The sequence below is a fragment of the Neomonachus schauinslandi genome, chromosome 2 (assembly GCF_002201575.2).
Source record: "Neomonachus schauinslandi chromosome 2, ASM220157v2, whole genome shotgun sequence".
Taxonomy (NCBI): Eukaryota; Metazoa; Chordata; class Mammalia; order Carnivora; family Phocidae; genus Neomonachus; species Neomonachus schauinslandi.
Window position 1 is genome coordinate 6380625 of NC_058404.1, and position 23501 is coordinate 6404125.

At 41.3% G+C, this 23501-nt stretch overlaps 1 protein-coding gene across 1 annotated transcript in view; it reads left to right on the forward strand.

The window, feature by feature from the left end:
• The window catches only part of MCPH1 (microcephalin 1), a 250386-nt gene that overhangs the window by 37796 nt on the left and 189089 nt on the right, over nt 1-23501 (forward strand). The window contains exons 3-7 of the mRNA XM_021694299.2: nt 1764-1851; nt 5344-5458; nt 11318-11461; nt 12336-12425; nt 14731-15915. Coding sequence (XP_021549974.2) covers nt 1764-1851; nt 5344-5458; nt 11318-11461; nt 12336-12425; nt 14731-15915 — 1622 coding nt within the window. The remainder of the gene's footprint in view (nt 1-1763; nt 1852-5343; nt 5459-11317; nt 11462-12335; nt 12426-14730; nt 15916-23501) is intronic.

Sequence of the window (23501 nt, forward strand, 5' to 3'; positions counted from 1 at the left end):
CCAGGGGTCTTCTGACTACACTTTGAGATTCATTAGCCTAGTGGTAAGTAGTAGTGTCAGTTTGGTGTGTAATCTTCCAGACTTTGCTTAAAATGAGAAATACTGTATTATATATAGTATATAGCATCATATTTACATTTCTGAAGTTTTGTTTTTATTCTTAATATATTTAAGAGAGTTTTCTATATGAATTTGATATATTTTCCCTATTCTTTTTTTGCATTGTATTTTAATTATATTTTCAACTGTCATTTGCATACTAAATGTTGAACAGTGACAGGTTTATGAAATATAGTCGGAGATGCGTGTAGGGGCCGTATTTTAAAAAGATTGAAACAACAGGTAAGTACGATTATTCTGTAAACACAGGAATGATTGAAGGCTTTTGATCGGGGTTGTGGAGAGATGAATAAAACGTTTTAAGCTTAATCTTTCAGTAATAATATGAATGAATGAGAAGAGTAGGAACTATAGGTAAGGAGATCGTTTAGAAAATTATTGTAATTGTTTAGATTTGAGCGTCTGAATGCTTGGAAGTAGGTAATGGTCAGGGGATTCCCAAGACAGGCAGGGAGGTGTGAAGGCAGTGTAGGGAGAGTGGAAGTGACAGACTGATGACAGACAGTTGCGGGTGGTGGGGCCCAGCCTGGCGAAGCTGGGATCGCCCAGCCAGCTCTCCGTTGAAACACCAGTTTTAGGGGCAAGATAATCTTTCTGGCCGAATTTCTTTAGGGCCCTTCTAGCTCTAGATTATTCCTTTGATGTCCTGTTTACTCTTCTACTATTCATTTAACAGCATATGCTTATACTGTGTGTGTGCCCCACTCTCCTCAGTCTGAAGGCTGTTACAAGTCTGAAGTTACTGCATAAAAACCGCTTCCCTTAGCTGCCTCTCACTTCTGCTTTACGCTTTAAAAACACTGTAGAGGGCGCCTGGGTGGCTCAGTTGGTTGGGCGACTGCCTTCGGTTCAGGTCATGATCCTGGAGTCCCTGGATCCAGTCCCGCATCGGGCTTCCTGCTCGGCAGGGAGTCTGCTTCGTCCTCTGACCCTATCCCCTCTCAGGTGTTCTCTGTCTCTCATTCTCTCTCTCTCAAATAAATAAATAAAATCTTTAAAAAAAAAAAAACACTGTAGAGAGACCATTTTGGAAAGTTGAATTTATTTTTTATCTTTTTAAGATTTTATTTATTTATTTGAGAGAGAGAATGAGAGAGAGAGCGCACAAGAGGGGGGAGCGGGAGAGGGAGAAGCAGACTCCCTGGTGAGCAGAGAGCCCGATGCGGGACTCGATCCCGGGACTCCAGGATCATGACCCGAGCCGAACGCAGACGCCGAACCGACTGAGCCACCCAGACGCCCCTCCTCCAGGCATTTTATTTTATTTTATTTTATTTTTTTAAAGATTTTATTTATTTATTTGAGAGAGAGAATGAGAGAGAGAGAGAGCATGAGAGGGGGGAGGGTCAGAGGGAGAAGCAGACTCCCTGCCGAGCAGGGAGCCCGATGCGGGACTCGATCCCGGGACTCCAGGATCATGACCTGAGCCGAAGGCAGTCGCTTAACCAACTGAGCCACCCAGGCACCCTGGAAAGTTGAATTTATATTGCCCTTTGTATTTGGTTATAAATGTACTTACTGTAAAAGTCATGTCTGTTCACATGGCCTGTGCATCTCTTAAATTGCTGACTGATACATGCGCTGATGCGATGCTGTGTGACTATAACAGGAACAAATTATGCTCTGTCAATTTAATTACACAGATGCCGGACGGCTGGAGCACACATCGATGAAGCACTCTTCCCTGCAGCTAACACTAGGGAACACCTCCCAAGCCTAATTAAAAAAAAAGTAAGTATGTGATTTCGACAGTGGCAGTTATGAATGTATTCATTCTTTTTTTCCTAGAAAATGACACTTTGTGTAATATATATATTATATATTAAGAGGTGTCCTAAGTGTTGGAGTTGATGATACTGTTCTTTCCACATAGGGTTTTTTTTTTTTTTTTCCCAAAGATTTTATTTTAATTATTTGACAGAGAGAGAGAGACAGCTAGAGAGGGAACACAAGCAGGGGGAGTGGGAGAGGGAGAAGCAGGCTCCTGGCCGAGCAGAGAGCCCGATGCGGGGCTCGATCCCAGGACTCTGGGATCATGACCTGAGCCGAAGGCAGACGCTTAACGACTGAGCCACCCAGGTGCCCATCCACATAGGGTTTTTAAGAAAGTTACAGACATTAGTGTATCCTTTAAATGCTTTGATGTAATTTGTGAGAAGTGGAAGAGCTGTGTCTGGCCAGTGGAAAACTAAAAGTTGCCAAGAGACTAGCAGACATACAGGTGCACTGGGAACTGCTTCAGAATTCAGTTTTTTATGTCTGCAGCAAAATACCTTTGTTCTGCTGTTTAGCTGGAAAATCTCAAAAGTCGGATGCAGAAATACCCAAGTTATTTATTAAATAATTAAGTGCAAACATAAAGACACTGGCTTTCCTCTGAGGTCTAGTTCACATTTGATCCATAACATTTTTACTCTTTTATTATTTAAAAGTTTTAATTGTGATTTCTTTATTTGAGGTAAATTGGTTTACTAGGAAACGTCAGAGTTGCTTTGTTTTCACGTGAGGATCCGTGTTGGGGAGGAGATTTGCAGACTTTGTCCAAACTGAGTTAGACAGACTAGACCCATACATTTCCTGTAGGTTAAGGAAGACGGTCCCGTGGGCGTCTCAGATTTTCTGTAAATGGTGAATTCTGTATCTCAGACATTTCATCTCGGGCAAGCTGGGATTTGCAGGGCGGTGACGGACAAACTTAACTCCGGTCTCTGTCCAGATATCCTTCAATTAGAGTGATGGACAAACAACTCCAGTCTCTGTCCAGATTTCCTTCGATTAGAGGTGAATTAGAGCCTCTAAGTCCCCACTCTAAGTGATAACGCCAAGCAATAGCTGTGTCTACCCTTTTAGAAGTGAAGGACTTATTTTAAAAACATATTAATAATATGAGTATATTTTCATCGTAAAACATTGGGTAGACACAGATAAGGCAAATACCTCTCTTAATGTCTCTTTCCTCAAAATAAGCAATTTTTGGTTTGACTTGGGTCCTTGTGGATGGTCTTCGGTACACGTACACTACAGACGCATGCACACACACGCACACGCACACACACATTTGTACAGTGAGGTTCTGTGTTACGTGTATCGTCTGGGAGATTGTTTTTTTCTTCTTCACGTAACAGTGTGTGTTTAACCATTTCACGACAGTATATAGTAGCTCTTCACTCTTCCATATTTATTATATGGCATCAGTGTGTCTTTCTTGGATTTGTGCACCCTTAAATCATTGTCAGTTTTTACTAAGCACGTTGTTTATGTGACATGTTTGAGTTTATTTCTCCAGGTGGATTATCTAGAAATGAAGTGACTGGGTCAAAATGTACATGCACTTTAACAGTTCCACCAATAGTGTACAGGGGTACCTATTTCTTGACACAGTGACTAGTGCTGCATATTATTAATCTTGGTCATTTTCCCTGATCTGAAGCATAAGTAATGACTGCTTACCTACTTCATTTAAATGTCCACTTGTGCCTGAAAACATTCCCTTTCTCTTTTCTTTTTTTTTTTTAAAGATTTTATTTATTTATTTGAGAGAGTGAGAATGAGAGAGAGCACATGAGAGGGGGGAGGGTCAGAGGGAGAAGCAGACTCCCTGCCGAGCAGGGAGCCTGATGTGGGACTTGATCCCGGGACTCCAGGACCATGACCTGAGCCGAAGGCAGTCGCTCAACTAACTGAGCCACCCAGGCGCCCCTCCTTTCTCTTTTCTAAGTGCAGTTGCAAAGCGAACATGCAAAGCGAACATGACTTCAGACCATATTATTTTGGGCTCTTTGACAAGGTTCTCAGCTTCCCTCTCCCTTCTCTCTGTTGCCAGCCTGACCCTCTTGCTTGCTGTTCTTAAATTCACCAAGAGTACTTGTGATTTAGAGCCATTGCATTGCGTATCTGTTCCCTCTATCTGGAACATGCTTGCCCCAAACTTCATGCGTGTGACCATTTTTCTAACTTTAGTAGGGCTTTGTGCCAGAGTTCCTGTCTCAGGGAGACCCCCTCTGACTGCTCTGTGTACAGTAGTGTCTCCTTCCCACTGCTCCAGCTGTCCTGATCCCACTCTTGTGCTGTTTTCCTGACTGTCCGGGGGACTCGCCCCTTTCTGACATACTGTAATAATGGTGGCAGTTAGCTGGGGTTCAGTTGCCAACGAAGATTCACAGGACCCTAAAGGATAATGTTTGAGAATCTGGGGAGCACCCTGGGACCAGGGAGGCCTAAGGGAGACTCTTGTGCTGGTCGTGTACCCCTGTTGTCAGTACATTTACCTCCCCCAACAGCAGAGCCCTCCCACTGGTGATGGGCAGTTGACCAGCTCTGGGAGTACAAATGCTCCCAGATTCTCTGGACTCATGGTTACAAAGCAACATTGTTCATTAGGACATTGCATGCTGTGCTTGTACTTTGGGGAAAACAGTTCAGGCCAGTTCCAGGCCTGCTGGAATTAACCCTCTTGACACACATAACTTCTATTTTACTTATTAATGATGTTTATTTTCTGTCATTCTTTAATAGAGTATAAGCTCCTGATAGCCAGAATCTTCTTCTGTTCCAAGACCAGTGCTTGACACATATCTTTTTATATGTGTCATATATAAGTAATACATAAAAAAAAAATTTCGTTAAATAATGAATGAGAGCAAGTTGCTCAGTCAAGAACACAAGTGTGGGTGTGGGAAAGTTAACCGAAGACATTCTTTGGACATAAGCCTCAGGCTTCATCCTGTTTGTCACACCTTGTATGTGTAGTTCGAGTTTTTGGGTTTTACTGGCTGAATAGAATTACTGTGATTTAAGGCAATAAAGCAGGATTCAATATTGGTTCCTTTCTTTGGTAGTTAGAAAATAATTGTTTTTGTACTTTGTTACCATGTTACGATTTTGGGGGGCGGGGAAGGAGGAGAGATAATTTTAGAGTAACAAAAATAAGGAAAACGACTAATTTTGTTTAAGAACCTTCATGGAAACTAAGATTGCTGGGATCCTGAAAATGCCTCAGAAAACGTAGCTACTTAATGTACAGCCTTGTATCTAGTCTTTCAGTTCTGCTGCAGTTCTTAGGCACAGAAAGAAAGAAATACTGCTGTTTCACATGCAAGGCAAGAAATGCCTCTGTCAGAAGTTGTACTTGCAGTGTTGTGACAGGTATCAGAAGCGTCGGGAACATGTTGTCTCGTTACAGAGCTGTGGTACAGTAGTCATTTTTATGTCCTTTCTGCACAGAGGAAGTGTATGCAGCCCAAAGATTTTATTCCTAAAACACCGGAACATGATAAAAGGCTTCAGAAGAAATTTGAGAAAATGGCTACAGAGCTACAAAGGCAGAAGAGAAGTCTGGGTGAGTCCAGGAATCCAGCGCGGTCCCGTGCACCTGTTTCAGCTGCCGGATGGCCGGTGGTGCCCGGGCGGACCTGGCTGCAGGAGACAGGACCGCTGCTGCCGGAGGGCCATGGTGTGAGCTCATGGGCCAAAGTCTCCATCACTCACCACATCGATGGAGCTTTTTACTTCAAGGAATGACTATGGAAAAACAGATTTTTGACTAAGAAGCCCTATTAGAATAAACCTCTGTTCATTTCTTTGTTACTTTGTATCTCACTTTGTGTTTTTACCTAATACTTGGTCTTTTTGTTTTGTTACCTAGAATAGGGAAATGTTAGATAATATATTCTTTCCTTTATTTCACTTTAAATATAATTTTTATCTTTCAATTATTCCTCACTAAAGCTAAAAAAAATGAAACACATTTCATTGTCTTTGGGCTTTCAGAATACCTATTTACACATTAGCCCATAGTTGTATCTTTGCTCTTTTAAAGGTATATTTTCTTTTAACTTTGCCTTTTGTTTGCTTTTTTTGCCTCCAGCAGTTTGAATTTTATGTTCATTGGTCCATTTTTCTTTTTTTTTTTTTAAAGATTTTATTTATTTATTTGACAGAGAGATAGCGAGAGCAGGAACAGAAGCAGGGAGAGTGGGAGAGGGAGAAGCAGGCTTCCTGCCGAGCAGGGAGCCCGATGTGGGACTCGATCCCAGGACCCTGGGATCATGACCTGAGCCGAAGGTGGATGCTTAATGACTGAGCCACCTAGGCTCCCGGTCCAATTTTCTTTTTAAATATCCTAGTTGGAGTTCACAGAGGTACTTGAATTCTTTTTCCCCCTTCTGTGGATCAGTTTGTATATTGTCTATTGATCTTTTTTTACAGTTCATTAATATGTTTTTCTGCCATGTCTAATCTGCTATAAAATCCATCTGTTGAGCTCATAATTTTGGTTATTTTATTTGCAGTTCTAGGGTTTCTGTTATTTTTTTTATAGATTCTGTTATTCTGATTAAATCACTCACATTTTTTCTTTTCATCTTTCTTTGCTTCTATCTGCAATATCTAGAACGCCTGTGTTGTTTTATATGTTTTTTCCCTCTTGTTTTTTTCTCATATACGTCCTGTCTCTTAGTAGGAATGGACGGTTTTTGTAATTGAAGGCAAGTCATTAGTTATAAAATATGTTTGAAGCTCTAGGCATTATTATTTTCCTTTTTATTTTTAAAGATTTTATTTATTTATTTGAGAGCGAGAGAATGAGAGAGAGAACACGAGACGGGGGAGGGTCAGAGGGAGAAGCAGACTCCCCGCTGAGCAGGGAGCCCGATGTGGGGCTCGATCCTGGGACTCCAGGATCATGACCTGAGCCGAAGGCAGTCGCCTAACCAACTGAGCCCCTCAGGTGCCCTGGCATTATTATTTGCTTAGACACAAAGTTTCTAGTTCCCTCTGCTAAGCAGTTGGAGTGGGGCCTTGTTGGCTTTATCTGGACTGATTTGAATAGGAGCTTCACTGACTTTTGGTAAGGCTTGGTAGACTTCTGATTTGACACTGATGCCAGAGCGTGGCCATCTAGACCTTTCCTTTTTTTTTTTTTTTTTTTTAAGATTTTTATTTATTTATGAGAGAGAGAGAGAAAGACAGCAGGAGCAGGGGTGGAGGGAGAGGGAGAAGCAGGCTCCCCGTTGAGCAGGGAGCCTGACGTGGGGCTCGATCCCAGGACCCTGAGATCATGACCTGAGCTGAAGGCAGACACTTAACCGACTGAGGCACCCAGATGCCCCCATCTAAACCTTTCCACTGAAAGCCTGGCATGATAACTAGGATCTCTTCCCCTGACTGGTCCTGAACTCCCATTTTCATCTCTCAGTGAAAATACACCACAGAGAACTTTCCACCATTTCACAGAAGAATTTGGCTTAACTTTTAGTATCCTGCCATTTGTAGCTTCAGAATTGGGCAACTTTCTTGAAGATAAAATCACATACGTGCAAGGACCTGTTTTCTACTACACCCTGTTTAGTGGGATTTGGTGCCGCAAAGCCTTTGGTTTTCTCTTTAGTTTGTTGATACTGATAAACACTTAGCTTGTGTCTTTGTTTCTCAGCAACTGCTGTGTGCCTGGTCAAAGACTGGACCTTCAGCCTCTGCCCCAGGGGTCTTAATGGTAAATCCTCCTGGGGGTAAAAACATCCACTGCTCGTCAGCTGGCCTCTCAGTGCTCCTCCTTTCCAGAATCTTGACTCCTCTGGTCCTGGTCTCTTCAATAGTTCCCTGATGCTTTTACGCAGACATTATTTGTATTTTCTATAGATTCTATATTTTCTTTTTCTCTGTGTAGGCATTAGTTGGCTTCAAGATACTTTATTTCTTTGTCTTGAATCATTTGTAAAACCTTAAAGCACTTGAACAGTGGCGTAATCACTGTTGTTTATGATTGCGTTTTGCACAAGGCTACAGATATCACATAATGAACTTGGGAGATCTAGGTAGCAACAGGCTGCTTCTCTGGAATCAAAAAATAGGGAAATTTTTGTCCTGATGTGTTTAATCATAGAGTCATTTCTATTCTTTTTTTTTTTTTTTTGAAGTATAATTGACCGAACATTAGTTTCAACTGTATGGTGTAATGATTCACTGTTTGTGTATGTTGTAAAATGATCACCACAAGTCCAGTTAACCTCTGTCACCATACATATTTACAAAGCATTTTTTTTTCTCATGATAGAACTTTCAAGACCCAGTTTCCCCAGCTACTTTCAAATTGTAGTACAGTGTTACTAACTGTAGTCACCATGCCATACATTACATCCCATGACTCACTCATTTTATAACTGGGAATTTGTACCTTTGGAGCCCTTTCACCCATTTTGCTCATCCCCCCACCCCGGGGCCTCAGACAACCACCAGTCTGTTCTCTCTACCCATGAGCTTGGTTGTTTTGATTTTTGTTTTCTGATTTTGTTTATAGATTCCACATATAGTGACATCATACAGTATTTATCTTTCTCTCTCTGACTTATTTCACTCAGTGTAATGTGCTCAAGGTCTATCCATGCTGTCACGAATGGCACGGTTTGTTCTTTTTTATGGCTGAATAGTATTGGTAGACTTCTGATTTGACACTGTTTGACAAAATTTCCTCTGAGTGTGTATGCGTGTGCATGTGTGAACGCGCATGCACACGTGCATGTGTGTGTTTGTGTGTGTGTACATACCACATTTCTTTATTAATCCATAGTGGACATGTAGGTTGTTTCCATGTCTTGGCACTTGTAAATAATGTTGCAGTGAACCTGAGGGGGGTGCAGATATCTTTTTGCATTAGTGTTTTCCTTTATTGTTTTTTTCTTTAGTGTTTTCATTTCCTTCAGGTAAATAAATACCCAAAATTGGAATTACTGGCTCTTTTGGAAGTTCGATTTTTAATTTTTTAAGAAAGCTCCATAGAGTTTTCCACAATGGCTACACCAATTTACATTTCCATCAAGAGTACACAAGAGTTCCTTTTCTGTACATCCTTGCCAACACTTGTTATTTCTGGTCTTTTTGATAATAATCATTCTAATATGTGGTTAGAATCTCATTGTGGTTTTGATTTGCATTTCCCTCCTGATGAGTAGTGCTGACTCTTTTTTATGTATCTGTTGGATATTTGTATGTCTTCTTTGGAAAAATGTCTTGTTTAGATCTCCTGCCCATTTTTAAAATTGGATTTTTTTTTTTTTTTTTTGCTACATGTAGTCTTTTAATGATTTATAAAAATACTTTAGAACATCATGAAACTCTAAAGTACCATATGTGTTTTTTGTATTTCTCTTTTTTGCCTTTTTCACTACCTAAATTCAGTGTTTCAGACCAATCCCAACACATCAGTGATACATGTAAGCAATTTCGGTAACTATATAATGCATGGCATAAAAATAAGAAGCACTAATTCCTCTACTTTTTTGTTGTAGTGTATATTGCCATATCACAGATTCTCTGCTCTGTATTTTGAAATTTTTCATGCAGAATTATCAAGCTTTATTTTAAATCTGTCATGGTAATGGAACAGAATTGACTAGAACGTTTAGCTTGTATATACAGTGCTGCCAGATAATTTCCAAAAACATTGCCTTTATCATTTTTTTTTTTTTTGCAGAGTCATCCCAGTGCCTGAGAATCAGGCCTCTTTCTCTTGGTGCCATGCTGGTCCCTCCCTAACAGCCTCTCACTAACTGGTCTGTGCTGCTCCAGACAGACACGTGGAGTAACTCTTGACATCCCTTTCTGCCTAATGCCAATTACCCACCATGATCCTTACCCCCTGCTTCTGGATGATTGCTTGACTCCTCCACTGATCTTTCTCTAAGCATCAACCCCATGGGAACCCTCCTAGTGGCTCCTTGACTGGGCCCTAGAGGCGCTGTGTCCTCAACCACCCATCAGCTGTACTTGCATGAGAAGGGTGTAAACCAGAAGTCAGGTGCACACCCCACCCAGGGCTTCTACTTCCTCAGGTCATCATAAGGAAAAGTATTTCAGATGGAACCCTGTGTTTCACCTGCCCTGCAGCACTGCTCACCCTCTGTAGTCTGGTCAGGTCAGCCCTGTACCACTTTCCTGTCAGCTTTATACTCTTGCTTTTTGGGCCTTCTTACACCACAGTAATGGTGTATTTTAAAAGAATTTGGCAATATGGTACTAAAGAACTTTTATCTTTTTGGATCAAATTTATATCTTAATAAAAATTGCCTTTTAAACACTATAATATAAGGTATTACAGATAGAACTGACATGTCTGCATGTTAGCAGAAGTGTGGTTAGAGTTGTTCAGGCTTAAGAGTTGCAAAGAAGATGCTGAATGATTCTTGGTCTTTTTATTGGTGGGTGAGGGGAGGTGGTCAGAGCCCTGAAGTTCTCCTTGAGCATGTGCCAGGTATGGATTCCAGAAAAACACATACCTGTGCACCCACACCCGTTTTAGCCATCATTTCATGGCTGACGGACTCCTGAGCCCAAAGTTGATATGTGTGTCTGTTGAGGGTCGGAGAGGGTTGGTTAGTGGTAGTGGTTTCTGAGACCTAGAGTTAACACTACTCCTAGAGGCAGAACTGTTTCTGCACCCATCTTAGGTTCTCAGCTCGTAGAACCTTATGTTGAACAAGGAGAGGCAATTGTAGAAAAGTAAGATATAAGGGAACCAAAGGAGGATAAGAGGTCCTTTAATAAGGCCTGTTTTACAGAATTCTCTTGGCGTCAGCTCCCCTTCTCTGGTGATAAAGTGGAGGGGGTGCATCTTTCAAAGGGGAGTTTTATCTCCTGCCTTCAGGAAGAAGCTTGGGGTGGGGTGGGGAGTGTCAGAGCATCTTTCTTTCACCTGCTGTGATTTAAGAGCATTCTGCTCAAAATAATCCTTACGCCAAAGTGACATGTTTGGGGTGATGTATTCTGTCGCTCTTTATCAGCATTTAGGAACCAGATTGCACTCTGGCTTTACCTTCTCGCTAGTTGTGTGATCCTGGATATAAACAAGTTACTTAACTTTTGTGTCTTGGTTTCTTCATCTTTACATGGGGAGACTGATAATCTGATGCACTGGGTTTGGGAAAGGTTGAATGAAACAGTGACGTATTGTGCTTAGCCCAGTGCCTGGCGCATGACATTCCTCAGCAAACATTAGCCAGCAGTTTTCGCACCAGTGTTACTGCTTGTGGGCTGGTGGACTGAAGATAGACTGTTGGTAGCAGTGGGTAATGATGTTGCAGGGGACGAGGAAGACCGTGGGTGTTGGGGAGGGGGTTGTTACTTGAAAGGAATCCTATTGTTGAAGTATTAAACCTTCTGGCCTTTTATTTTTTTAGCTAAATAAAGTTTTGTTTATTTTCAGATAATGACGTACCTGTTCTCTTATTTGAATCTAATGGCTCATTGATGTATAGTCCCACAATTAAAATGTGCAGCGGCCAGCATAGTCTAATGGAGAAGAGATTACAGGAGATGAAGGAGAAAAGGGAGAACCTCTCCCCTACCTGTAAGTGCTCACATTTTATAAAGTGAAAGTGAGGCAAATTATTGGGTAAGTTGTGCTAGAAGGGTTTTTTTCCCTCTTTACCTAGGTATTTTAGTTATTTCTTGATTCTTACAGATTTTTATCTGTTTCTGGGTAGACTTTGTTAATATTTTCTTCCAGAAAATCTTATGCTTCATTGAGATTTTTAAAGCCTATGTCGAGTTTATAGTTTTAAAGCATATATTTTAAGCATATATTCGGTGTGTAGTGTTGGATGTATAGGTTGAGAATCCTATTTTTTATAGCTCCTTTGTAATTTTTAAAATCTTTGGGTTGTTTTCCTTTAAAAAAAATAAATCAGGCTCTTCTTTTGAGGGAATCTGCTTTTAGACTAAGTATCTCATGCCTTAGTTTTTGTTTTTCTTTATTTCTGTTATATTGAAAATTTTTTTTAAAGATTTTATTTATTTAAGAGAGAGTGAGCAAGCTTGAGCAGGGGAAGAGCAGAGGGAGAAGCAGGCTCCCCACTGAGCGCAGAACCTGACGTGGGGCTTGATCCAGGAACCCTGAGATCATGACCTGAGCCGAAACCCAGAGTTGGCTGCATTAACCGACTGAGCAACCCAGGTGCCCCTCAAAATCTCTTCTAACTTTATATCCTATGGTTTAATCCTTTTTTAACCTGATACATGTAGATTATTTTTTATGATTCTCATCATCCGTAATAGATTTGAGTAAGTTTTTTGTGCTTATTGTTTTATAGTAGGTCTGGGAAATGAAGTACCAGGTGTAAGTCGATGTTTGTGTGGAAGAGCAGAATGTGTTGCCTTACCATGGGCTTCACCTACTAACATGTCAGAGTTGTATCTGATGAAGTGTGCGATTATGTTTTCAGCTTCGCAGATGCTTGAGAAGTCTCATGATAACCCAGCTAACTCCCCATGGGAAGCTTCTTGGAACATTTCACATGATACTTTGTGTTCAGGTAAAATTATTTTCTTTTCTGTGATATATTTAAACTATGAGAACATGGTGATTTTCTTATTTGGAGTATCTTCTGATGCCAAGAACAGTTGGTTAAAAACTAGAATTCATGAATTTTACCCTGAAATTAGGTATTAAAATAAAAAATAGGTATTGTAATACAATTAGGGCATAAGAAATTGCATGAGTTAAACCTCCTTTTGGCTCCTACAGTTTTTCTCCTAGGCATTTAATTTCTTGGCGCAGAATCAGTTGCTCATTTTTTTAAAAATTCATGTTGTATGTACTAACTTGCATGCAGTATAAACTGTGTATTACTGAGAACAGTATGAGAAATGCTTGTTTCACACCATGGGTAAAGACTGTGGGACATGTGACTGAAGGGGGTAAGTGAGGTGTGCAGACATCATTAAAAAAATTAGAAGGTAAATGGCAGATTTTCTGCCTAGAAGCAGAGTGTAGGAAAGAATAAAATTAGGGTTTTAGGGGCACCTGGGTGGCTCAGTCGTTAAGCGTCTGCCTTCGGCTCAGGTCATGATCCCGGGGTCTTGGGATCGAGCCCCACATCGGGCTCCCTGCTCCGTGGGAAGCCTGCCTCCCTCTCCCACAACCCCTGCTTGTGTTCCCTCTCTTGCTATGTCTCTCTCTGCCAAATAAATAAAATCTTTAAAAAAAAAAAAAAATTAGGGTTTTATATTATACGTACACTTTAAATGTGGGAGCCTGTGTTTCACTTTGAATGATAATTTTTCATGCTTATATGGCTTTCCTTTGAGTAAGTTTTAAGAAATGTGATATAAGCACCCAGTGTCACCTATAGAAGGGCCCAGGTAAGTAGCAGAGCTACGAAAGCCACAACAGTGACAGATGACAAATAGTAGGAAGGTGTCAGGAGTTTAAATCACAGCTTCCTTTAAGTGTGGCTTATTTTTATAATCTCTTGGTGTGTATCAAAATTACGCATCTGTCTTAAATAATCTCCGTCTTTTTATTTTTTACGTGATGTACTTATTTTATATAAGTTGGACACGAGTGGTAGTAACTAACAGAGAGTTCATTTTTCCAGTCTTGGGCGCTGGTCTCTGTGTCTTATATGCTATACCTCATTTAATGCTCTCACTGGCCCTATGAAGTACATACCATTGTCACTCCCTTTGTGTCCATGAGAAAACTAGGCCAGAGAGGTCAAACAGCTCGTAAAAGTTGACATCGGTTGTGAGTGGCTAGCCCAGGATTCGAACTTAGGCAGTCTGACCTCAGGATTTATGCTTCATGACATGCACACTGCTTGTCAGCTTTTTGAAAAGTGTGTTAAGCTTGTTGAGCTGCTAATGCTAAAAGTGTCTTGTATTTCTAGCTCCTCACGTGGAGACACGCAGGCTCCCTGACTTGGTGTGGGGACAGTGCCACCCCCGCTAGGGGCTTCCCTCCACTCCCTGCTGGTTACTTCCGTTCTTCTTTAGAAGGAGAGCCTTTAGTAGTTTTGGGTTAAAGGCTTCAGATTCCAGAAAATAGTGTCTGTGCTCTGGGAGCTTCTAGGCTATTGAGAGGGACAGATAGGAATACTAATAATAATAGGACACATGCTTTTGGGAACTTCCGGCAAAGCTCTGCGTAACAGAGGAGGATGTGTGTAACTAGCCCTGGTGAAGTGGGAGGACTCGGAGATTTTTCAACATCTGAGGTGGGTTTTGAGTAGGACTGACCCAGATTAAAGCGTGGAGTGAAGGCAAGGCCTGGAGGTAGAAACGTGTGTATAGTTTTCAGGAGATGGGTGGCAGCCTAGCAATGCTCTCAAGAAATGTACAGAACATGTGGGAAGTCAGAACCATAAGATCTCCCAGGTGGTTTGCTTTTGAGTATAAATGCAGCATGAGGACTTGCGCGTGGAGGACAGAGAATTCAGGTGGGCTGCTTCGTGGAAGACTAGACCTTGATGTAGATGGTAGCATTAGTTCTTACCTTTTAGAATTATTGACCTCCTTGAGAATTTAATGACAAGGTTTGGATGCTTTTCCTGGAAGGAAGTGCACATGCATATGAATGTTCAGAAAGTGAGCATAACAGTTTTAGAGGTTTGTCCCCGCCCTCCCCACAGTCCCCATGCCCTCAGTGCCCGGTTCCTTAGTGAAAAATGCTGGCCTGAAAGGTGTCCTCAGGTGGAAATGAGAAGAACCAGGATATGGTCGGTACTCTTTTTAACCAATAACTATGTTTAAGAAGTACTGCTTTATCGGTTAACCGAAAGTTACTTTTATAATAATTGAAACCATTTAAAAAGTTAATTCTTCATTAATACTTTCCAGATGAATCCTTTGCTGGTGACCTGCACTCGTCTTTTGACGATCTTTGTGGAAACGCGAGATGTGGAAGTCAGGAAGGGAAACTGGGAGGAATTGTGGATGAAATTAAAAGTGATGTGTGTGTTCCTTCACCTGCACTGAAGACAAGTAGCATCCATTCATCAGCATCTCCCAGTTACCTCAGTCAGTTAACTCCTCGGAAACCCATGGGTAGTCTTTCCAAAGAAGAGATTCTTCAGCCGGGAGATCCTGCAGGTGAGGTAGTCACCCCGGACAAGCAGGACGCGGCCAGGATGGTGTTTGTTGAGAAATACAGCTTGTCCCCTACGTTATCTGCAACCAAACGCCGCCCTTCGGGACGTTCACGATCCAAGAGCTCTTCAGCAAAGAGAAAAAGAATGTCTGAGAGCTCGGATGCGCCCCCCGAAGAGAGACTGAAGAAGAAGGGGTGTGGTGGGAAGCCTGCCGGGCCGCGGGTGCAGCTGTGGACATCGGGAAGCCGCCTGCAGCTCCCAGCCGGGTGTGCTGTTGAGACCCCTGGCTGTGGGGTGTCCTCGTACGATGATTATTTTTCACCTGATAATCTTAGGGAAAGGAATTCAGAGGCTCTTCTTCCTGGATTTCAGCCATCTGCAGGCCTTGCTCGGTTCAGCTGCAGGGGAGGTCTTTCTCAGAGGGAAAGAAGAAACCTACTGCAGATGGCTGACTTTTCCTGCATTGGTAAAAATCCCAGGTCAGTCGACATGACCGATGTAACAGCAAAAACTAGCTGCAGTCTTCAGAAGCCTACACAGCACACGGCAGACACAATGTGGGGTTGCCTGACCTCTGAGGGAATGTGTGCTGCTGAAGGAACCCCAGGCTGTTGTCAGCAGGCTGGTGCTCAGAGAAGAGCAGGCCCGCATGCAGAGGGGAACAGATGCTGCCATGTGGATGATGAGCCCGCTCTGCCGCAGGGGCATGGAGGGGAGGGACTTGATGGCGATTTCACTCCTCTGGAAGGGAGCAGCACAGAAATGAAAGAATTGCTGGACATGAGAAGAGCACAGAAAGAAGATAGCACTTCTCGAATGTGGAATTCATCTGGTGGTGAAGCGCAGTGTGATCATGAGCTCGATTTTGTGGGTGATTGTACTGTGGACAAAGCTACAGAAGGAAGGGAACCGTCATCCAGTGGACGTGATGGAAGTATGTGAATCTCCTTTACAAGTACCTTTGTTGCAGGAATATGTGCTGGTGTGGCCGTCTTGTAATGTCATCACCACCTTTCCATAATTAAATAGTTCCTTTTTTCCTTTTTTTAATTTTAAAGAATGTGTGTGTGATATTTTCCAGTGATGCATTCTGTAGGCATAGGTGCTCACCCCCCTCTGGAGTTTCTAGGTGCCTGGGTCCAGTCTGCTGTTAGGAATACATCTGTCCCAAGCCTTTCCGTGTAGGGCCCAAGAGCCAGTGATGCCTAATGTGAATAGTTGACTAGAGCAAACACTCCCTTGTCTCTGGAGCCTCTTACAAAGATAACGTGACCTTGTGCACAGAAGCGTTCTGCTAGAGGATTGAGACTGTTTATTTTAGAAGGGAAAGTAAGGCAGTATAGGTATTGATTCCATCAAGAAAAGAGAAGGTACAAGAAAGTAAATGTGGAAATATATTATCAGTATTTATTTTGAAGAAACTTTGGGCAATGTTAGTTACAAAGAAAAAAAAAATTTTTTTTGCTCAGGGTAAGAAGTTCATTGTAACAGGCCTTGTTTGGCTTCTATTTATTTTGCTTTAAGCGTATCACTTAAATAGATTTTCTCCTGTGTGTAATTTAATTGTGACCATCGTAACGAATTCTGTAATTGTGGTAATTGTGTCAAAAGTAACATTAGAAAACATTTCACACTTTCTGATTACAAGCACAAATAAATGTCAGCAGTCAAAAGTGATGAAATCTTGAACTTTAACCATCTTTATGTAAAGATTAGGCTAAAATTTTCATAAGACCAACTTTATTCTTCACTATTTGTCTGCTCTCACCATGATTTTAACCGCCCTTTTCAAGATGGAAAAGTTATGGGTGTGGAAATAATCACTGATGTGTATCTTTTGGTTGGGTATAAATTCCCCAAAATAGTCTCACATAAGAATTAATTTTGTATGTTTTTAACCTTATTTTTTTATCTTAGCTTTCTGAAAATAAATTTGACAAACTATATTTTATGTTGGGTTAGGCTTAGTATGTGTTTTCAAAATGTTTATTTTAAAATCTTGTTGACTCTAAGGTTACTATAAATCAGTAGATATATAGAATTGTTTTGGTAGTTAAGAATATCCTGTTCTTAAAGCTTACATTCTCATTTTTCTCAGTTTTTATCTTATTTATTTTTAAAGCCTCTGAATAATATTTAATGGCATGCGAATATAAATTAAATGAAAAAAAGGCTGGTTTCAGACAGTGTGGTGCACCCCATAACCCCAGTGTTGTTAAGATAAGAGTGCAGTTCTCCTTGGAAGCAGGATGTTCTAGGACTCAGCCCCGTGTCCACCGTCCCCTGGGGTTTGGGGCGCGTGGGGGACCATGAGGGGCAAGCACTGGGCCTTTCAGGAGACTTCAGATTTCAGCATCACATGATGGGGGCTGTCACAGCAGTGGGGTGCAGCCAGGGCCCTGCAGTCACTAAATTTTACTCAGAGATGGAACAGACATTCTGTGTGGTCTAATATAAAGATACCTTTTAGAGTCGCCTTGTTTTATGTCATTCCACAGAGACAGAAGATCATTGCATGTTAGGGCAGGAGAGACTTATGTATTGTCTAGCCTAAATCTGATCCCTTTGTTTTAGAGTAAGAAAATCAAGACTCTCTGATGTTTTATTTTTTTAATTTTTTTTTTTGTGATTTTTTTTTAATTCTTATGTTAATCCCCATACATTACATCATTAGTTTTAGATGAAGTGTTCCATGATTCATTGTTTGTGCATAACACCCAGTGCTCCATGCAGAACGTGCCCTCCTCAATACCCACCACCAGGCTAACCCATCCTCCCACCCCCCCTCCCCTCTAGAACCCTCAGTTTGTTTTTCAGAGTCCATCGTCTCTCATGGTTCATCTACCCCTCCGATTTCCCCCCTTCATTCTTCCCCTCCCACTACCTTCTTCTTCTTCTTCTTTTTTTTTTTCTTAACATATATTGCATTATTTGTTTCAGAGGTACAGATCTGAGATTCAACAGTCTTGCACAATTCACAGTGCTTACCAGAGCACATACCCTCCCCAGTGTCTATCACCCAGTCACCCCATCCCTCCCACCCCACCCCCCACTCCAGCAACCCTCAGTTTGTTTCCTGCAATTAAGAATTCCTCATATCAGTGAGATCATATGATACATGTCTTTCTCTCTTTGACTTATTTCACTCAACATAATACCCTCCAGTTCCATCCACGTCGTTGCAAATGGCAAGATCTCATTCCTTTTGATGGCTGCATGATATTCCATTGTATATATCTACCACATCTTCTTTATCCATTCATCTGTTGATGGACATCTTGGCTCTTTCCACAGTTTGGCTATTGTGGACATTGCTGCTATAAACACTCCCTGATGTTTTAAGTTGTCTACGATTAGCCCAGCTGGTTCCCCACCTCTGTCTGGGAGTTTTCCGCAGACAGAAGCGTAGAGCCTGCAGCTTCCTGTCGACAGTCTGTATATGCTGGAATTGGGGATCGGTAAAAATACTCTGTACATCAAGTGATGCCTCCAAATCGTCTATGTTGAAATAAAAGTCTTTTTTCAGTTTTTGTTTTCAGTTCACTTGTACTCATTGCCCTTGTTGATCTCTAAGGTAGATAGTGTGCAGTTAGGGTCACAAGAACAAGTTACAGGGAGGTTCACTAACAAATATGAGGAGAATAGGAACAGAGAGAGAAACTGTTATTTACTTGTTTTTTTTAATAATCTCTGAAATTTGCATTAACTAGTAATTTTTTTGTTTTTAAACTTCTCTCATTTTATAAACAATATGCAAATATACGCTCACTGTAACAGAAGTTGCTAAAAAGAGGAGATTTTCCTGTCCTCCTGCTCGCTTACCTCTTTCTGTTGGTTCCCCGGACACGTGTGTGTCCCGCGCACCCGTCTAGCTTGCTGGGAGATGGCGGAGGAGGGAACAGGGTGTGTCCCTCACAGAGGCCACGCCTAGTGAGTAAGGCACAGTGGAGGAAGGTGAGCACAACGTCAGTCCGCGAGCCGTGTGACACGCACAACCACAGCCGTGCAGGCAGTTCTCAGGGGTGACCTTAGATCTCAGGCCAGGCAACAGAGAGGAGGGAGCCCTGTGACTGCTCGAATCACAGTTCAGCCTGAGGAAACCGCGAGTACAAACGTCCTGAGGTAGAATATGCTTGCAGGGACTGCACAGAGGCCAGTGAGGCTGCATCTCACTGGGCTGAAGGAAGGCTGGGAAGAAATGAATTAGAAAGGCAGCCAGGAGCCAGATCCCAGGGCTTGAGTACCTGACAAGACTTGGAGTGGTTTGCTTTAAGTGTGATGGGAGGCCCCTGGGGGTTTTACACAGGGGAGTCGCCAGATGTGATTTCTGTGGTACACATCACCCGGGATGCTTCATGGGGATGCTTCATGGAGAACGAACCGGTCAGAGTGTCTGCTAGAAACAATGCTGCCAGTGGTTCAGTGTTTTTCCTTCCAGGCACTGTGTGTGTGCACCCAACAGGTGCAAGTAGTTGTTTCAAGGGGATTTTATTGCATCTACAGGATTATGTTATCTTACTAAGATTTGCTTATTTATTTATTTTAGGGAGAAAGAGAGCCTGAGTCAGGGGTTAGAGGCAGAGGGAGAGAGAGAATCTTAAGCAGATTCCATGCTCAGCACGGAGCCCGACTCAGGGCTCCATCTCACAACCCTGAGACCAAGAGTTAACCAACTGAGCCAACCAAGTGCCCCTTAAGATTTGCTTTTTCAAAATGTTAGATATTTCCATACTGGCATCAATAGAGTAACAGATCTAACTTCATTTTTTAATATAATCATTTTTAATATAATATAATCCACTTCAGGTGGGTCAATGAATTTTTTCTGTAATGAATCAGACAGTAATGAATGTAATTTTTTCAGTAATGAATCAGACACTATTTCAGGCTTTGTGACCCAGGAGGCAAAATCAAGATATGTAGGTACTTACCTTAAGAGAAAAAAAAGACATTTTTTAACAAAATTTTTATTGACACAACTCACATAAAATTGCGTGAAGTTTTTGTAATATAAGTCTAATGAGAAGAACAGAAGTCTATTTTCGGGAGAGGAATAACTTTTCACTTAATTGGGGTTCAAATTGAGTCTTCCCATCATCAAAACTGATGGCAAATATTTACTGAGGTAGACACACAATAAGATTTTATGTGTTTTCCTTTTGAAAATGCCTTTTCATACAGATAGGTACTGCCAAAAACTGCTGTCAGTCCATAAGCAGATGGTTTTCATCAAGCATGTTCATTGCATAGAAGCCGTTTTGGAAATCTGTTACAGTCTTCACTTGATAGTGGCTTTCAGTGTGTTCTCACATTGCAGATGAATCACTTCCAGTGAAGATTAGGTGGAAGCTCCTCAGTATTTGGTTGTTCTTGCCTCGAGGCCTAGAAAACCTGGAACGGTAGCTTGAGTGCAGGAAGTATGTCCACATCACATTTGCATGGGAGTGGAGATCTCGCTTCTTGTTTTAACCTCTGACACCACAGGACAGAAAGTGTATAAAGCTGCTTGATGTTACTTATCTGTTGAGATGGCTTTCCACCACCCATGGCACTGCTCACCAGAGCTCTTGAGACCGCCGCCTGAGACTGATTTTCCTTGCCGAGTAGATGAAAGCTGATGGGTCGTGCTGAATCAGCACACAGTTGGCTCCTGCTTGTTTCTCAGTGACACAGGTGGCTGAGATTATTCCGTGGTGCCTCATGGTCACTGGCAAAACAGAAGGAAATCCTTTTCATACCCACATCCTCACATTGTCCATTGGTTTAATATGCAACTTTCTTCTTGGCTGTGCTTGATAAAATTTTACATGTCAATACACACATGTGCTGTATCTCAGCAGTTTGGCCCTGGCCAACTATAGATTCCTTTTCATAGGGAGTAGTCACCAATTATTAGAGTTTGATGAAGGTTAGACTAGACTCTTCTAGTCTCAGACACACAGACGTTAAACATCTACTGGCAAGCAGATGGAGAACTGTCCACAATACAGACGTGTATGCTGAAGTTCCAGGTGTTGTCCTTCAGGTGAACCCTCCATGCCTTATCTGAAAGATGTACTAGCCACAGACAAAATTCTAGGGTTATATTTCTGTAAACTTGTCAGCATCAGGCCACCATATATCCTTTGACCCTGCAGTTTCTCATAGGGCCGTTTAGGGATCAAGTCTTGGATGTCACCCCCAGGGATACCAGCTGCAGCTCATGCTGGGTTATTCATGCATGGGGAGAGGGATCCCCTGTAATCTATTAGTCAATTCCAGTTTTCTTGAGTCCATGAATTTAACTGGAGAAACATTTCTGACATGCATTATGCTGATTAACAAACTGATGACGTCACCAGTTATAGCTCATTTCTTTGATCCATTTTGCCAATTAGCAAAATGTCTAATAACAACTGGGCAGAAGGATTTCTGGGAGTTGTCTCTTGAGTGTGGTATTTGTTAACCTGTTAACTGACCACTCCCGCAGTGGCTGTTTTGGATGGAGGCGAATTAGCACACAAAATCGTATCATACTGTCTATGCTGAAGCACATATTTTAAATTACCTCACAGCCTTCATGATACGATGCTGTTCTTAGTGCATTCCTCCCTGTGATAGAACACATGGTGTCTGTCTGACTTCCCTTGCTCAGTGGTCACTGCCTGTAGCTCTGGGTTGGGAAGGATTATGAGGCTTCATCCTGGCTTCACAGGAAAAAGCATGATGAATAGTACTATTGCTTAGAGAATGATTAATATGGCTCAGTAGGGGGACGCCTGGGTGGCTCAGTTGGTTAAGTGTCTGCCTTCAGCTCGGGTCATGATCCCAGGGTCCTGGGATCTAGCCCTGAATCCATCTCCCTGCTTAGTGGGGAGCCTGCTTCTCCCTCACTCTCTGCTGCTCCCCCTGCAGTATGCTCTCTCTCTCTCTCAAATAAATAAATAAAATCTTAAAAAAATATTTAATAAGAACTGAAGCCCATCCAGTCATAGGCATTTAGATATTCTTATTCAATATTTTGCATATTCTGAGTATTTCTTCAAGAGAAAGTGTGAATTAACTATTGTACCAAGTAACTAGGCATACCTATATATGTATTTCTTAAATATTTTAAATTGAAGAGTAATGATTGAATCTTTTGACAATTCAAGTAATACACAAGTGTTGTATTGAGAAGAGTATTTCTCTCAAGCCTTTTCTCCACAACCTGCCAGTCTACTCACTGTAGGTAAGCAATCCCAACAGCTCAGTGTAGGTTGGTCAGCCTTAACAGGAAGACTGGCTATAAGGAAGGTGTTACAATCTATTCAGTATTTGATTGATTTGTTCATCTATTTCATTTATTCATTAATATGTTTGCTATTCACCTACAAGGTATTGGCATAAATACAGGGGGAGTTAAGGTTGATATGAAGCTCTATCCCTTTCCCTTAACAGAGCTTAGGGAAGATACAGTCAAGATAAATCATATGCAAGTATCAGGGAATTTGAAAGATGTTGCTCCAATGGTAAAGGTTATATAGTATTAAAACGAGTTTACATATTAAAATCACATTTTAATGATCTCTACAGTGATTATAAAGGAAAATATTCCACATCTTTTGGTGATCATGATTAGATTTATTTTTGAATTCATATTTTATTAGATGAATATATATATATATATTTTTTCCTTTGGTTAGCTGAGTTTTGTTTGCATAGAACACATGAATAACTTGCATGTATCTCAAATCCCAAAAGTATATATGGAAAGGATTTTTCCTAAGAGTCTTTTAAGGCTTTTTCTACTGTCTAAGATTTTACATTCTATGTTGTTCTTAAATAACTCATTATTCAGATTTTAGGGACTCAGAAGAAATTTCCTGGTGAGATATTGTTAAGTTTTGGGATATGCTTTTACATGTTAAATATATGGATTCTTAAATCAGCCTTCAGAAACCTTTTCATCATTGATAACAGTTGATCTTGCAGAGTGTTTTAATGTTTTGTACCAATGAATCCTGAGTGTTTAGATGTATTACTAGTACTAGTGTTAGTCTTAATTCTGTGTCTTGGAAGTAAAAAAGTAGGATATGCAGGGGGATAGATGTTGGAAATAAGAGTGCATTTCTTACTCCTCTTCCCTGAGCACAGTATCGACGTGGACCAAGTTTGTCTTAAGGACATTTCTTAAGTCTCTCTACCCATTTTTTTTTTTTTTTTTTGCACCTCTCTCCCTTTCCTAGCACTTAGGTTAGTATGTCTTTATGCTGCCTTAGCCTGGTTTTGCCTCCAAGAGTCACTTAGTATCAAAACCACCTCTTAATCCTGCTCATCCCTGTTAGGTGAGTGGAGGTAGTGATTTAACTAATTCACACTGAGAAGTGAACAAGTTTGCTTTCCAACCTTCCTGGATGTATTTGCATATGATGATATTGTTAACCCAAACAAATTTCTAATTGATGAAATCTCAGGCAGTATAATTTAACGGTAAAAGTTTTGGGGCTGTGAGGGTCTCTTCTCTCTGACCGTTTTTTTGAAAACTAAGGGAATCACTTG